This window comes from Fringilla coelebs (assembly GCF_963513975.1).
Source record: "Fringilla coelebs genome assembly, chromosome: 6".
Taxonomy (NCBI): domain Eukaryota; kingdom Metazoa; phylum Chordata; class Aves; order Passeriformes; family Fringillidae; genus Fringilla; species Fringilla coelebs.
This window is the reverse complement of record NC_140034.1, coordinates 15,755,509-15,769,134: the sequence shown is the minus strand read 5'-3', so window position 1 is coordinate 15,769,134 and position 13,626 is coordinate 15,755,509. Positions and strand designations below refer to the sequence as shown.

General features: G+C 39.0%; 1 protein-coding gene across 2 annotated transcripts in view; it reads left to right on the top strand.

Annotated features, from left to right (window-relative positions):
• The window catches only part of UNC79 (unc-79 homolog, NALCN channel complex subunit), a gene marked incomplete at both ends in the record, with an annotated part of 106,478 nt that overhangs the window by 52,443 nt on the left and 40,409 nt on the right, over positions 1-13,626 (top strand). For both annotated transcript variants that reach the window (XM_084208555.1, XM_084208554.1), the window contains 5 exons: positions 1,530-1,712; positions 2,430-2,592; positions 5,350-5,499; positions 6,849-8,072; positions 9,744-9,851. In XM_084208555.1, coding sequence (XP_084064681.1) covers positions 1,530-1,712; positions 2,430-2,592; positions 5,350-5,499; positions 6,849-8,072; positions 9,744-9,851 — 1,828 coding nt within the window. The remainder of the gene's footprint in view (positions 1-1,529; positions 1,713-2,429; positions 2,593-5,349; positions 5,500-6,848; positions 8,073-9,743; positions 9,852-13,626) is intronic.

Below are 13,626 nucleotides of genomic sequence, written 5' to 3'. Positions count from 1 at the left end.
TACTCTATTCTTTTATTCCTTTATTCCTTCATTCCTCATTTTCCTACGGCAGTTTGGAGAATGGCTCTGCTCAGCGCCAGGCATGTTTGCGTTACGGGATGTGCTCCATTAGGCAGCGCTCTGGCTGCGCTTGTCCTGCCCGTGCTGAGTAACTACCGCTCCCTGGGGGTAGGGACCGAATTTGGTGATTGGTGATTGTAAATCATACATATGTTCGACTGGCTCACCCTACATGGATAGACACGGGATTCATCTATTCAGGTCTACACAAGTATTTGAGACAGCTGCACATCAAACTGGAGAATTTTACAGGGAAAAACTTCTAGTTGGCTTTTTCAGGAGAGAACTTGAGACCAGGAGTTTAGTGTTTGTAAACTTGAGACCAGGAGTTTAGTCTATTCTGCTTGTTCTAATAAAAACAAAACAAAAGAAGCATAGGCTCTCTGTTTAGATGTAGAGAGCTGCTGATAAAATTCAGTAAGTCCACTGAAACTGCAGGGGCGTGTTAGATCTTGGGAGTTGTGCTGGAGCTGCCTTGGCCTGTTGCTGCACCTTCCCAGGGCAGCATCAGACAAAAGGGCTTTTTGGAACCTTGTTGTGATCTAGTTTAACTGCTGATTTCAGAATGTGTGATTTTAAAAGTAGCTCATGTTGGAAGACTGATAGGAAGATGATGAAAAATGGCATTGCAGTTTCAAGTGAAGCACAGTTGTGCCAGGGTAGTGGGAATATATGGCTTCACTGGACTTCTGAATCACTCCTAGGATTCAAACCACTGGCCCAAATAGCATGGTGCTCTTCAAAGGTCATGATGGAGGCCAGGCAAGTGACTAACAATAATCACAGCAACCTGTCTGCAGCAGCACCACCACTTAAGATTGATGAGCATTTTATTTAGAGCGAGATAATTTTCATTTGCTTTATTCTTGGATTCTTTAGGATTTGTATGCATAAACTTCCTGCATAACACAGTGGGCACTCTTACCTTCGGTGGAGAGTGGGAACCTAATGTCGTTACCTGGTTCCAGAACCCAGGGCTTAAAAAACCCTCATGCCTAATGTTGCAAGCCTATTGAGGAAAAAAAAAAAAAAAGAAAATTGCCAGTACAATGTTAAAATGTTAGTACGAAACTCCCAAATAACCAAACTACTCAACCCCCAAAACTCACAGGTGCTTCCTGTTAAACATGGGGTATACATGATATGGTTTTGTGTATTGAAGCATGATCAACTTCTGCCATAATACAAGGCTATTTCAGCATAATATATTTTATGAACGTGCCTGTTTATCTTAAAATTTAAACTGTGCTGAATGAAAGGCTTTCAGAACACATTTTCTTTGTTTCATTTTGCCTACCTGGCTAAAATGAGAAGGTGGCAAGCTGGCAGAAAGCTTCTAAATGTTCGTGGGATTTCCTTAAAAACATTGATTTCCTTTCACTTACCTAATACCTCAACTGTATTAATTATTTTGTTTTTTAACATCAGTGGATTTGATTTCGGTGAGGTAACTCCTGTGTTCGTTTCAGGTGATGGACTACAACATCAACCTGGGAAAACACCTTCTTCCTTTGGTGGTGCAGGTGTTGAAATATTGCACTTGTCCTCAGCTAAGGCATTACTTTCAGCAGCCTCCTCGCTGCTCCCTCTGGTCCCTCAAGCCTCACATTCGGCAGATGTGGTTAAAGGCTTTGCTTGTTATTCTCTACAAGGTGAGTGTTCTTGACAAGACACTGTCCACAGGAAAATTTACACTTCAATTTGAAATTTGTTACAGGGAACACCTAAATGTATGGCAAGTGAATGGAACTGGAAAGGGCAATTTTCTTTGATATACTTTACTGCATTTAATTTCAGTGTCTGAAGCAGTTAGGAATTAGTCTGTGCTTCTGACTTCCTCTGTGTTTCTTTAGTGTTTATTGTCTTTCAGATATTTACCTGAGAAAGGAAATACGAGTTAAAATAGGAAAATGATGTATGAAATTCCAGTGAGGAGTATTTTGAGTAACTTAGAATGAGTTAAAAAAATACCAAGTAGTGACTTTAAATGGAGGAGTGTGTCAGTTTAGCAGTTTGTATTCTTTAGTTAATGCTGTTAAATGCTGTTAAAATGCACTGAAATGGAGCTGCAAATACTTTTGATGTGCTTAACAAATTTCTAGCAGGTCTATAAGGGTGTACAAGGAAGTGCAGACACTAAATGTTAATAATATGGACTTTTAATATTTAATTAAAATAATTATGTGTACAAAGCTGACATGTACAAATATATCATGCTTCTCATGATATATTTGGAAATGTATAGTCAAGGGAAGGCAAAGGGCATCCAGCTGACAATATTATTGTAATTTTTCTCTTTTACTGCCTAAATGTTTATCCAAGGAGAAAAGTTAGTTTTTAAGCTGAAGTTTTTCTCTTTTGCTGAACAGTACCCCTACAGAGACTGTGAAATCAGCAAGATTGTACTTCACCTAATCCACATCACAGTCAATACCCTCAACGCTCAGTATCACAGCTGCAAGCCCCATGCAACTGCTGGTCCTTTGTATAGTGACAACAGTAACATAAGCCGATACAGTGAAAAGGAGAAAGGTACTTTTAACACTCTGATTTGCATGAGAGACATTGATTTAATTCACCAAGTCTTGCAGATGTTGTAGAAATGGGTAAAGATGGCCTGAACTTTAGAAGATAATACTTGTAATCGAGTCTGAAGTGGGACTTACCTGACCAGGATAGCCATGTATAGTAAAAGACGTTCTCAGCTGCTCTGTAGGCTGAGCTTAGCACAGTGGTCTCACATCTCCCAGGGGAGTGTATCTCACACCCAGTCACCATGCCTGGATAGTTCTTGGCCTTTCCTAAGGCAGTGCTGGCTGATCCTACCTCACACAAGGAGTGCAACCAGCCTGACACCACATTCTGATTTAACTTCATAATAACATGAAATAGTAGCAAATATTGATACTGAAAAGACTATGAATTCAGGGTATAGTTTGCTTTTGTCCTTAAGGTTAATGCAAACGTGTAGATGGCTGTCTAAAGGCAGAAGAATGGTTCAATACTTTGTGTCTGATGGTGAGCTCTGTATGTGCTTGCTAGGTGTAGCAGAGGTGCTGTGATGATGTGAACTGGTGCGAGCTTGGGGCTTCAAATGCCATGGTGTCACTGAGTGTAATTTCTTAGGTTTATGAAGTTTGTTACATAATAAGTGTTAATGATTAACATGTTCTTTTGACATTCTGTAGCCTTCTTTCAGCTAATTTGCCTTTTAGCTGCTTATTTGCTGTTTACATCTTCCTTCTCAAATAGTCTTTGTAGTATGCAGAAAACTCTTCTGAGGAAAAATCCAAAAAACTCTTTTGTTTTCATGTCAGTATCTTATCCTATTTTGCTGCTTATTGCTTGTGAAAAGATGTACAGCAAAACAAGAGCACAATATTTTGTTTACCTGAACACCCTGTTACTCTGCTCTAGCAAATTAAAGCAATCTTAATGTGGATTTAAACTACATATTGCATAACCTCACTCAGTTGGACATTTTGTATTGCTAGTGAAGGCCTAAGAGACAACTGTAGCCTTACTATGAATTTGTTTTGAGACAGGTTAATGACCTAATTAATAATGACTTAATAATGCTTAATAGTGCATTAACTTTCTGGATTGATTCTGCGACATTTTAAAGACAAATTGAGATGCCCAAGTACACAGCTTGTCCAATATGGTTCCCTGGGTGGCCTTGAGTCTCACTTCAGCATTGTTTCCTTATGTTTATAGTAAGGAGAATAATATTTACTTGCTTTCCAAAACTATTGTGAAGGGCTTTGGGCTGCACAGAGGTAAAGGACCATAAATGGGCAAATTTTACTCTGTAAATATTGACTTAACAACAGAGCTTGTTCTCCTCCTTTGTGGAAGGGCTGCAGAAAAAGGAGGATGTAGAAAAGTTTTCTTTCACCTACAAAATCAGCAAATACAATTCCCCAGGGACTTGGAAAGTTGAAGCCTTTCCCACCTTTTCTAAGGAGACTTGTTTAATCACTAGTCAGGTAGTGCGTGTGTGTGTGTGTGTGTTGCTGTCATCATCAGAGGTGGTGTTTAGATAGTGAACAAATGAGGATTTTGTTGTCAGGCAGCAAGAATTCATATGCTGAGGATGGATTTCCCCAGTATTGAACTTTTTTCCTCCTTTTTCTGCTAGACTTTGTTGTGGGGATCGAGTGTGAAACTGATGGTAAATCTTGTAAGGGACAAAAGTTACTCATAGGACATGACATTAAAAGTGATCTTCCAACTTATTAAAGCAAATTGCTGTAGAAATTCTTACTATCAACCTTGACTGATTTTTCTGGATTCATCATTTCAATTAGGTATCTTGTCCCTGATGCCTTTAGGTGGCAGTTTCACATGTACTAGCAGCTTCCCAGCAATTTCAGAATTGAAGATATTTATGTCTCATTTAAGTCTTCAGTTTTTGTCCATTCTGGCTCTTTGACTTACTTGCCCCTTCACTCCCAGGCATCAAATGTGTTTCCTCTCCATATTTGCTTGCTACAATAAACAAGGCCAACTTTGTTTTTCTTTTGAGGGCTCTGATTTTTTTTATTGTCCCAGTAGTGTTTCTTATTTCCTTGGAGATTAATCACTGGACGTGGAGTTACAGAATGATTCCGCATGATAGATTTTTAATTTTTTAATTTCCGTTTTGTTTTTAATAGCCATTTCATATAGATGATACGGCATTTTTTTGATGGATAAATAGATTTGGATCTTTCTTTCTCTTTGCCATGTTCATCTGGCTGGTCTCAAATCAGGGCATGATGTTTTACTGTTACTACTTAGATCAGTAATTTCATAATTCATACTCTTAGGTCTTATTGTATTACTATTATCATTATCAGCTTCCCACAATTATCTTTTTCTTCCTTTTTCACTTTCTTATTCTGCTGGCTTATTCCTTCCCTTGTGGTTCTTTCACTAATTTCCATCTTCGATTTACCATTTCTCACTGAGCACTACAGAAGTTGTTTACTCAAGTCAGTGTCCCAGTCTAGTGCATTTCTTCCATCTAAAGAATCTGTATTACTGTTGGTAGAGAAGATCACCTTAGAATGGTAAAAACTTTGTTATGCTTTTGCTGCACTGTAACCCATTTTTCATTTCTCTCAGACCTTAACTCAAGATGTAATAAGAATGACAAAGTTAAACTCGGAATACACATTTTCTAGCAAACTTCATTTTTCAATTCAGATTTAATTGACACTAGCTGAGGTTTTGTTACACAAACAGCTTTTCATTCAAGAAATTGTTCCCTCTTAAGAGTAATAATGTTTTTTCTTTCTCCAGCAGAGGAAGACAGTGTTTTTGATGAATCCGATATCCATGATACACCAACTGGACCTTGCAATAAAGAGTCTCAAACTTTCTTTGCAAGACTGAAAAGAATTGGTGGCAGCAAAATGGTGAAATACCAGCCAGTTGAGATGAATGCTCAGAGAAGTATGAATTGTTTTGTTGGTATAAACTCATGCAGAAATACAATTTTCTACTCTTAGTTTCAAGCTGCCAACTTTCTTTGTAGAGTTTGTTGCACTGCCTAATTTTAACATAACTACTCTGTCTTACTCTCAAGAGCACTCATTTTCCTGAATAAGTTATCTTCCAGGAATCTCAAAGTTGGCACTCCAGAGTAAAAATACCTAAATTCAGCAGTTGTTTTTTGAAACATTAAGCTCTTCTGAATTAAAAAAAAACAATTAAGAGGATTTTAAAAATATTTTCTTCAACCATTGGGCTAAAGACTTTTTACTTAAATTATTTTTTCAGAGAAATTGATTTTGTTGATAAGGTGGGACTCTATGGTAAGCAAATTTGTTTTTGCAGCTGCAAATGTGATTGTTTTCCATTGGCAAAAATGGGATTTTCAAAAAGTAGGTTTTCAAAATCAAATTTCAAAAATTTGATTTCAAATTTAGTTGTTTGGAATTAATAGCCTGAAAAAAAGTTGAAGAGATTTTCACTACCACCCACCTGCCTGTTTTTTTTCATTTTAGGTGTTTGCAGAGGGAGGGGAAGTGATTCTGACTAGAGTGAACACATAAACTTCTGTCACTGTTTTTTTCTGCATGGTGATTTGTATGTGGAGTATTTGGAAATATGGGGATATTAATGATTAGGAATATCCTATTTTATATGAAAATATATAATTCATAATAGCAGCAACGGTGGTAATCTTTGAAAATGTTCTCAATGAGTGTGTTCACATAGCAAGGTACCAGTGCAGTGGCAGTGCCAGCAGGTGCACCTGTGCTCGCTGCCCTCCTCCCCAGCATGAGGAGGGGGCACTGGGTGCTGTGATAGCTGCTGAACCCTGCTGGATTCTAGGATCACCAGGGAAAAATTCTCTGATCTCAGGCTTGTGCTGCAATATCCTCACTGCCAATACTACCCTTGCTTCTTGAATCAGAAGCATCCATTTTAAGCCTGTTCTGCTGCAGTAAATAATAGATGTACTACATGCAGCCATCCCAGGTACTGTGAAAATTACATGCCTGTGACACCTCCTTTCAATGCGCAAGGTTAAACAATCTTCGTGTACATCTCTCCAGGATGAATAGACTTTGGACAGCGTTTAGGTAAAATCTACTATCCAAATAGCAGGTTTTTGTTATTATTTGTTGTAAAAATCCATGTCATTTGGTTCTGAGGTCAAACCAAAATGTAGGCAATTTTGACTAATACTGGGTTTGTATTCAAAATGTCAGTCATGTTGAATTGTGATATAAAGATGAAGGTATCTGCCAAAAGTCTCCGACTGAGGTAGTATTAGCTTTTTCTGTTTTAATCAGGTGAAATAGAGCTGGCTGAATATAGAGAGACGGGGGCCTTACAAGACAGTATTCTGCGCTGTGTGAGAGAAGAAAGCATTCAGAAAAAAAAACTGCGCTCTCTAAAACAAAAATCTCTTGATATAGGGAACGCAGACTCCCTGCTGTTCTCGCTAGACGAACACCGCAGGAAGTCCTGCATAGACCGCTGTGACCTAGACAAGCCTCCTGTCCCTGCCGCTTACGCCGCACACAGGCACAGCGACTATGGACGCTCTCGGCAGAATTCTTCCACTAAAGCCGAAAATATAGACGCACAAGAAAGCCTTCCTCATACAGAGAGTTTCCAGGAAACCAAAAGGCCTGTCATACCAGAGGTTAGGCTAAATTGCATGGAGACCTATGAAGTGAAAGTGGACTCTCCAGTTAAAACTGCTGATCCCAAGGACGATTTAGATCTGATAGATTTGTCCTCCGATTCAACGTCGGGTCCTGAAAAACATTCAGTGCTCTCCACTTCAGACAGTGACTCTCTAGTCTTTGAACCACTTCCTCCCCTTAGAATAGTGGAGAGTGATGAAGAAGAAGAAGCAACAAACCCACTGAATGATGAGGTCTCTGGCAAAACTGCTGTTTCATCTTTTTCAACTCCTATCAACGTGTCTGCGCTCAGCCTCAGCACAACTCCGCTGGTGCAGTTCAGCATTGAAGATTGCTCCAAAGACTTTAGTTCTAAGGATACAAGCAACAATGCTTCAGCAGGAATAGAGGAGGTCATTTCCATTTCTCCCAAAGATCAGAAGGACTCTTCAGAGTTAGTTAAGCCAGAAGAATTTCAGGACATGTCCTCTGGAAACTCACTAACTCTGAAACAGAAAAGGGACCTGCTGCAGAAATCATCTGCCCTTCCAGAAATGTCCCTGGATGATAACTCTGAGATCAGTGTGGAGGAAATTAAACCTAGTGGAACAATTCCAAGCCCAAATGTAAAGACAGTCCTTATTAAAGTCCCTGAAGATTCTGAAAAGCAAACAGAAAGTGATAAACTTGATACTAATACAGAGTCTGACACCGAACAAAACACAGAGCAGAAACAAGAAGGGGAGACTGAGGAGTCAGAATTTAAGATTCAGATTGTTCCTCGCCAGAGGAAGCAGAGGAAGATTGCTGTGAGTGCTATTCAGAGAGAATACCTGGACATTTCCTTTAACATCCTTGACAAGCTGGGAGAGCAGAAGGAGGCAGGTGAGCTCACTCACCCCGTCAAAAGGCTTATTTTTGTGTGAAGGTTTTAGTAACAGACCTGTATGAGAAGATGTGTAGCATCTGATATGCTAGCTGAGTGCTTTCAGGTGTTTGTTTCTCACAAGGAATGTGCTAATCATTCCTGTATGAGGAATGTGTAAAAGACCCATTTGAAAAGGAAGTGGAGTTCTGTGACAAAAATACTCATCAATACTCAAAAATACGCATGATATCCAAGTAAGGAAATGAAACTCCCTGTCCCCTTTATGCTGGGAGTCACAAAAATGGTCATATTTCCATGCCTTTTATCCTCCTAATCTAGTCCATGCTACACTGATTCTATTTTGGTGTAGTGATTTTTGGCCCTTATTTCTTTTGCCAGCATAAGGCAATGGAAAGCAGAATGGATCACGAAGCGTAAGGCTGAGCATTAGATATAGACATACACATATATTTTGTTTTTATACACTAAAACCTGTTTGTAGCCTTCTTTGTACTGGGTATCCACAAGGTTTTCTTGGTCTGTGTTTGTTAAAGATTTAAGATTCAAAGATGGACAATCCTCTGTGTACCCTAACTGTTTTTTCAGGTGATTTCAGTGCAAAGTTTTTTACTAATTTTTTCTGGTGGAGAGAAAGTGAGCTTTAGCTTTTCCTCAGATTCCAAATGGATCTATCAAATAGTTTGAAAAATGGTATGCTGCTGCCTTTTTAATTTCTTGGCTACTTTTTTTCCTAGGATTTTTCAGTTACTCGTATTTTACCATGTTTTTTAACATATTAATGAAAAAGGACAGAATTCTTCAGGCTTCAATTCCTTGTTGCTGTTGAAATGAGGGGGAATATTTATGCATTCCTGACCTCACTTTTTTCTTAAGTGCTTCAGAGGGAATTGCAGTATAAATTCTTCTTAGGATATTCCACTTTTACAAGGTGAAATCGTTCCGTGTAATTGTAGTTACACTGTTCCCTTTATGTTTCAGGCCTCTCGTCCCATTTATGGTTCTAAAAAGCTGAAGAACTACTGGAGCTTTATAAAAATTAAAGAGAGCTGAGTGCTTTTGAGCCTTTCATGTAGAGAAGTGTGGCCTTGAAAGAATTGTGCAATTAGAGTCAGTGCTTTTTTTGACCATTAAAAAGGGTTAGTTTTCATGCAGTAATGGAACTTGAAACTGCTTGGAAGGGCTGTTCCAGTTCTGAAACACTGCATGGAACCTTTTTAATGCAGAATTTTAAACTGTGGATCTTCAGGATAAAATGCTACATCAACAGCCTCTTGAATGAAAACTGATGACATGTTGGAGTTAAGGCTTTTAGAAGATGCTAAGCTGTCACTTAAACTAGCTTTGTCTCAGTGGTCTCCCCTTTCCATGTTGGTGGTTCCAATAATCCCTTGAGTGGGATCAATATCAAACTCTATGTGCCTTTATTAGTCATGAGCTCTAAAGAGCACAGGCAGAAGACTCCTTTAAAAAGTGATTTTAAGAAATAGATCCCTGTGCCCCTATAAAAATTCTTATGACACACACACTGAATTCTTTTAAAACTGCTGGGAATGCCAGATGGTGAGTGGATGACTGAAATGGTGCGAAAAGGGCATCTAGGGAGAAGGAAGATTAAAAACTTGGTTGATTTTAAATGCTGAGAGTTTAAGCACAATTTTCACATGCAGATCCTGCTGCCAAAGGACTTTCAACACTGGAAATGCCTAGAGAGTCATCATCTGCACCAACCCTTGAAGCAGGTGTTCCAGAGACAAGTAGTCACTCTTCCATATCAAGTAAGTTTACCTCTGGTTTGAAGATTAAAATCAAAGTTACTGTATTGTGCATCAGATGCACAGCATATATGGTAAATTCCTTTCCCTGAGTTCCTTTGATTCTTCAAAGTACAGCTGTTTTGGATATGGTTAGAACTGTTAAATCTCTGATGGTCAGCAGCATTTTAGCAGGTAGTAGCTAAAGATTTTCTCTAGGGACGTGGCAAGTTTGACAAATGTGGTTTTCTTGAATTAAAGTAGGTAGCAGTTAAAAGCAGTAATTCACTAAAGCTGAATGTTTATTTTCCCCTGTGAGAAAGTATTGTCAACTGTCAGTGCACAGAAGCAGAAGATGAGGGTCCACAGGGCTGTTACTGTGGCCTTTGATACATTTTTGCTGTACCTTAGGAAAAAAAAATCTCTTGCAATTTTTGTAAAATGCCTTGAATGCCACTTCTCAGCTGCTTGCTGAAATGTGGTAACTCTGTCTGAGACTCCCATAACCATTTCAATTGAAAGTGAACTCTGTTGTTTGAAGTAGACATGACAGATGGCTTGAAAGAGCACATGAAGATAAGATGTTAAGGTGGAGGTTCCTGAACAACAAAAGTCAGAATGGTGTGTCTATCTAGGTGACATATCTGAAAGCCAGTGGGGCATAACTGTGGTGGGTAACAAAGAGAGGGGAAATGACTTCCTCTGATACCAATGAACTGTTAGGTCAGCTGAGCTGTCTTGCTGAACTTTAATTTCAGATTGCTATAGCAATATTAAATTTTAGTTTTGGAAATTCATCATCTGCTGATTTGATTGGAAGGGGTGTCTGGCTTATTAAAGGAAGAATGTTATTTTAGACATGCTCGTTGTGTACTTCCCCAGTTTTCCCACAAGGTCTTGTGCATCTCATAGAGTACATGGCCACCTAATGATACAGATGTCACTTACTAAAGCAGCTGAAGAGTTAAGACCTATTTCTCTTGCTTTAGCCCAGTGCTACTGGTTCCTGTAAATTCCAGCATAGGAAACTGGGAATAGTACCTATATGATGTTGAGCCTGCATTCCTATGTAAATGTTTCTTTCCTCTTTCTGGAAACTTGCCTCAGTTTCCAACTGGAAGAAGGGACATGAATTCTTCCATTGAGTCTCTTGTACATTTAGACTGAAATGATTTTAATCTTCTATTATGTATCTTTACAGTGCTTTGCATAGTAGGCCCTGGTCAGGCCTGTGAGCACAAGGCACTTCTGTAACACAAATAGGTAATACAGCCTGGCCACACAAAGCATGCATCACTGCAATGGGAGGATTTTGCCTCTGGACTTCTCTCTTTGAGTAAAGAATTCTACAGGATTGACCAGATCAGTAGATAAGAAATGGAAAATGTTGCCAGCCACTGTATGAAGGTTACTCATCTTTTAATGTGCTTGTTAGGTTTCTTGCAGAGAACCTGATAGAGGAAAACTTCCCCCCTGTCATGGTCTAACCCCAGCCAGCATCCAAGCCCCAGGGAGCCGCTCACTCTCACTCCCACCGGCATGACAGGGGTGAAATGGGAAGAGTAAAACCTGGAAAACTCATGGGTTGAGATACAGAAAGTTTAATAGGGAAAGCAAATCCTGTGCATGCAAACAGAGCAAAAAAGGGAATTTATTCTCTGCCTTCTGTGGACAGGCAGGTGTTCAGCCATCTCCACAAGAGTAGAGCTCCATCGCAAGTAATGGTGACTTGGGAAGATGAAATCTGTCATTCCAAATGTGTCCCCCCTTCCTCATGCTTTCACCCACTTCATACACTGAACATGATGCCATAAGGTCTGGAATATCCCTTTGGTCAGTTTGGGTTGCTTGTCCTGGCTGTGTTTCCTCCCAGCCTTCCATGCACCCCCAGTGTGACAGCATGGAAAGCAGAAAAGGACTTGTGTTTGTGTAAGCCCTGCTCAGCAATAACAAAAACATATCTTCATTATCAACCCTGTCTTCAGCACAAATCCAAACCACAGCCCTGTCCCAGCCACAGTGTCAAGAATTAACTCTACCCCAGCTGAAACCAGCACAGCTCCCTTTGCCACTAGTCAGTCACAGGCATGAAAAGTCACATGCTGGTCCACAGCAATCATACTGGATCCAACACTGTTCAGAGGCTGGCAACTCTGACGTTTTTGTGGTTTAAGTTTGTTGGTTTTTTGGTTTTTTTTGGTTTTTTTTTTTGTTGTTTTTTTTTCCCTGTAACTTATCATTATTTGAAGTCACTGCTGTCATTGAGAAATCAGGTAAATAGTCCTGGAAACCCAAACCTGCTCAACAACAGCCTGATTATGTGATATAGTCATGAAAAATTTTTAATTGCAATCGCAAAAAGCTGCTAGAGAAAATTCAAAGAGATAATTTTCTCTATTTTGACAGTCATCTGCACTCCAAGCAGTCTTGTCAGTTCTAACATTAATTGCTGTTCTTTTATCAGGGAATTCTATACGGGATAAAGTGATAAAGCATCTATTTAAAATCATTGCCCTAGAAATGATGGAAATTCTATTTTTCTCTTAATTTGCTGTGAAAGGCAGCTGCAATATAACTTTTAAAAGTGAAGCATAGAATGGTCTTTTGGTCTGGTTCAATTCTACAGGCTCAGTTATACCAGGGCAGCTTTACAGAAATGCTGTACTTGGGCCAAAAAATTGAGTTTAAATGCACTTCAGAAGAATATAACTGGAAAGGATGTAATGAGTGAAAACATAAATATTTCATCTAATAAAATAATTTCAGTGCAGATTTTCACTGAAGTGTTTGTTTTGCCTTGTTACTCAAGGCCTGTTTTTGTTTTGTTTTGTTTTTGAGGGAGTACTCTGCTTACTCTGAATTTTAAAACTCTTTGATAGAAAATGAGTAGAGCAAGTTTAGGAGAAGGCACTCAACCCTTCTTGACTTTCTGAAAGTTGCAGTTTATCCCTTATCTGTACTTCTTTATCAGAAGAATAATGTTAATAATGTGAAATGCTGTGTTTAATTTCACAGGTTAGATGGTTACTGTTCAGAATTTCATAATGGAACCACCTGATAGTGGTCTTTTTAATGAAGTTGAATGTAGCTCAACAGATAAAAATGATCATTCAGAGAAGATTTTACTTTGTTGCCCTTGCTCTAAAGGCCTGTTTAAGAAAAACTTGAAGCTATTCTTAAGGCAACATTTTAAAAGCTTTCCAGGATACTTGTGTCAGCAGTTTCACAGGCCTTGCTCAAGCAGGGCCTTAAAACTCTGTCTTCACACAGTGAACAATGATTTTAGTTTCAATGGTGGAAGTATGCTGCTCAGGCTCAATTGTCCAAGTGAATGTATTATGCTTGTTAAATCTGAATTTTTTTTATGAATGGAGAAAAAAGTGAGAAAGTCAAAAGTTGTGTATGATCTCTGTCCTCCTCAATTTAATTAGAGAAAATATATAGAATCATTTAAGTTGGAATGAGCTTTAAGATCTAGAGTCCAACCTAACACTGCCAGTCCATCACTAAGTCATGTTCCTAATCACCACGTTGATATGAACCAAGTCTTTAGTCTCCCTTATGGTTCTTCTTTGAGTGACACATATCTCATAAATCAATCTTTTTAATGAAGTAAATTGTTGGATGAATAAAAATGGAATGTTTGTTGCTTGATAGCTCTCTATAAGATAAATGGCAGTGAAGTTACAGAAGGATCTCATCTTCAAAGGCTGCTGGCTTCACCCATCAGCAGAAAGTGCAGGTGCTCTGCCTGAGGGGTGGGGGTGTAGGAGGCAAGTGCAGCTCGTGCCTCCCATGA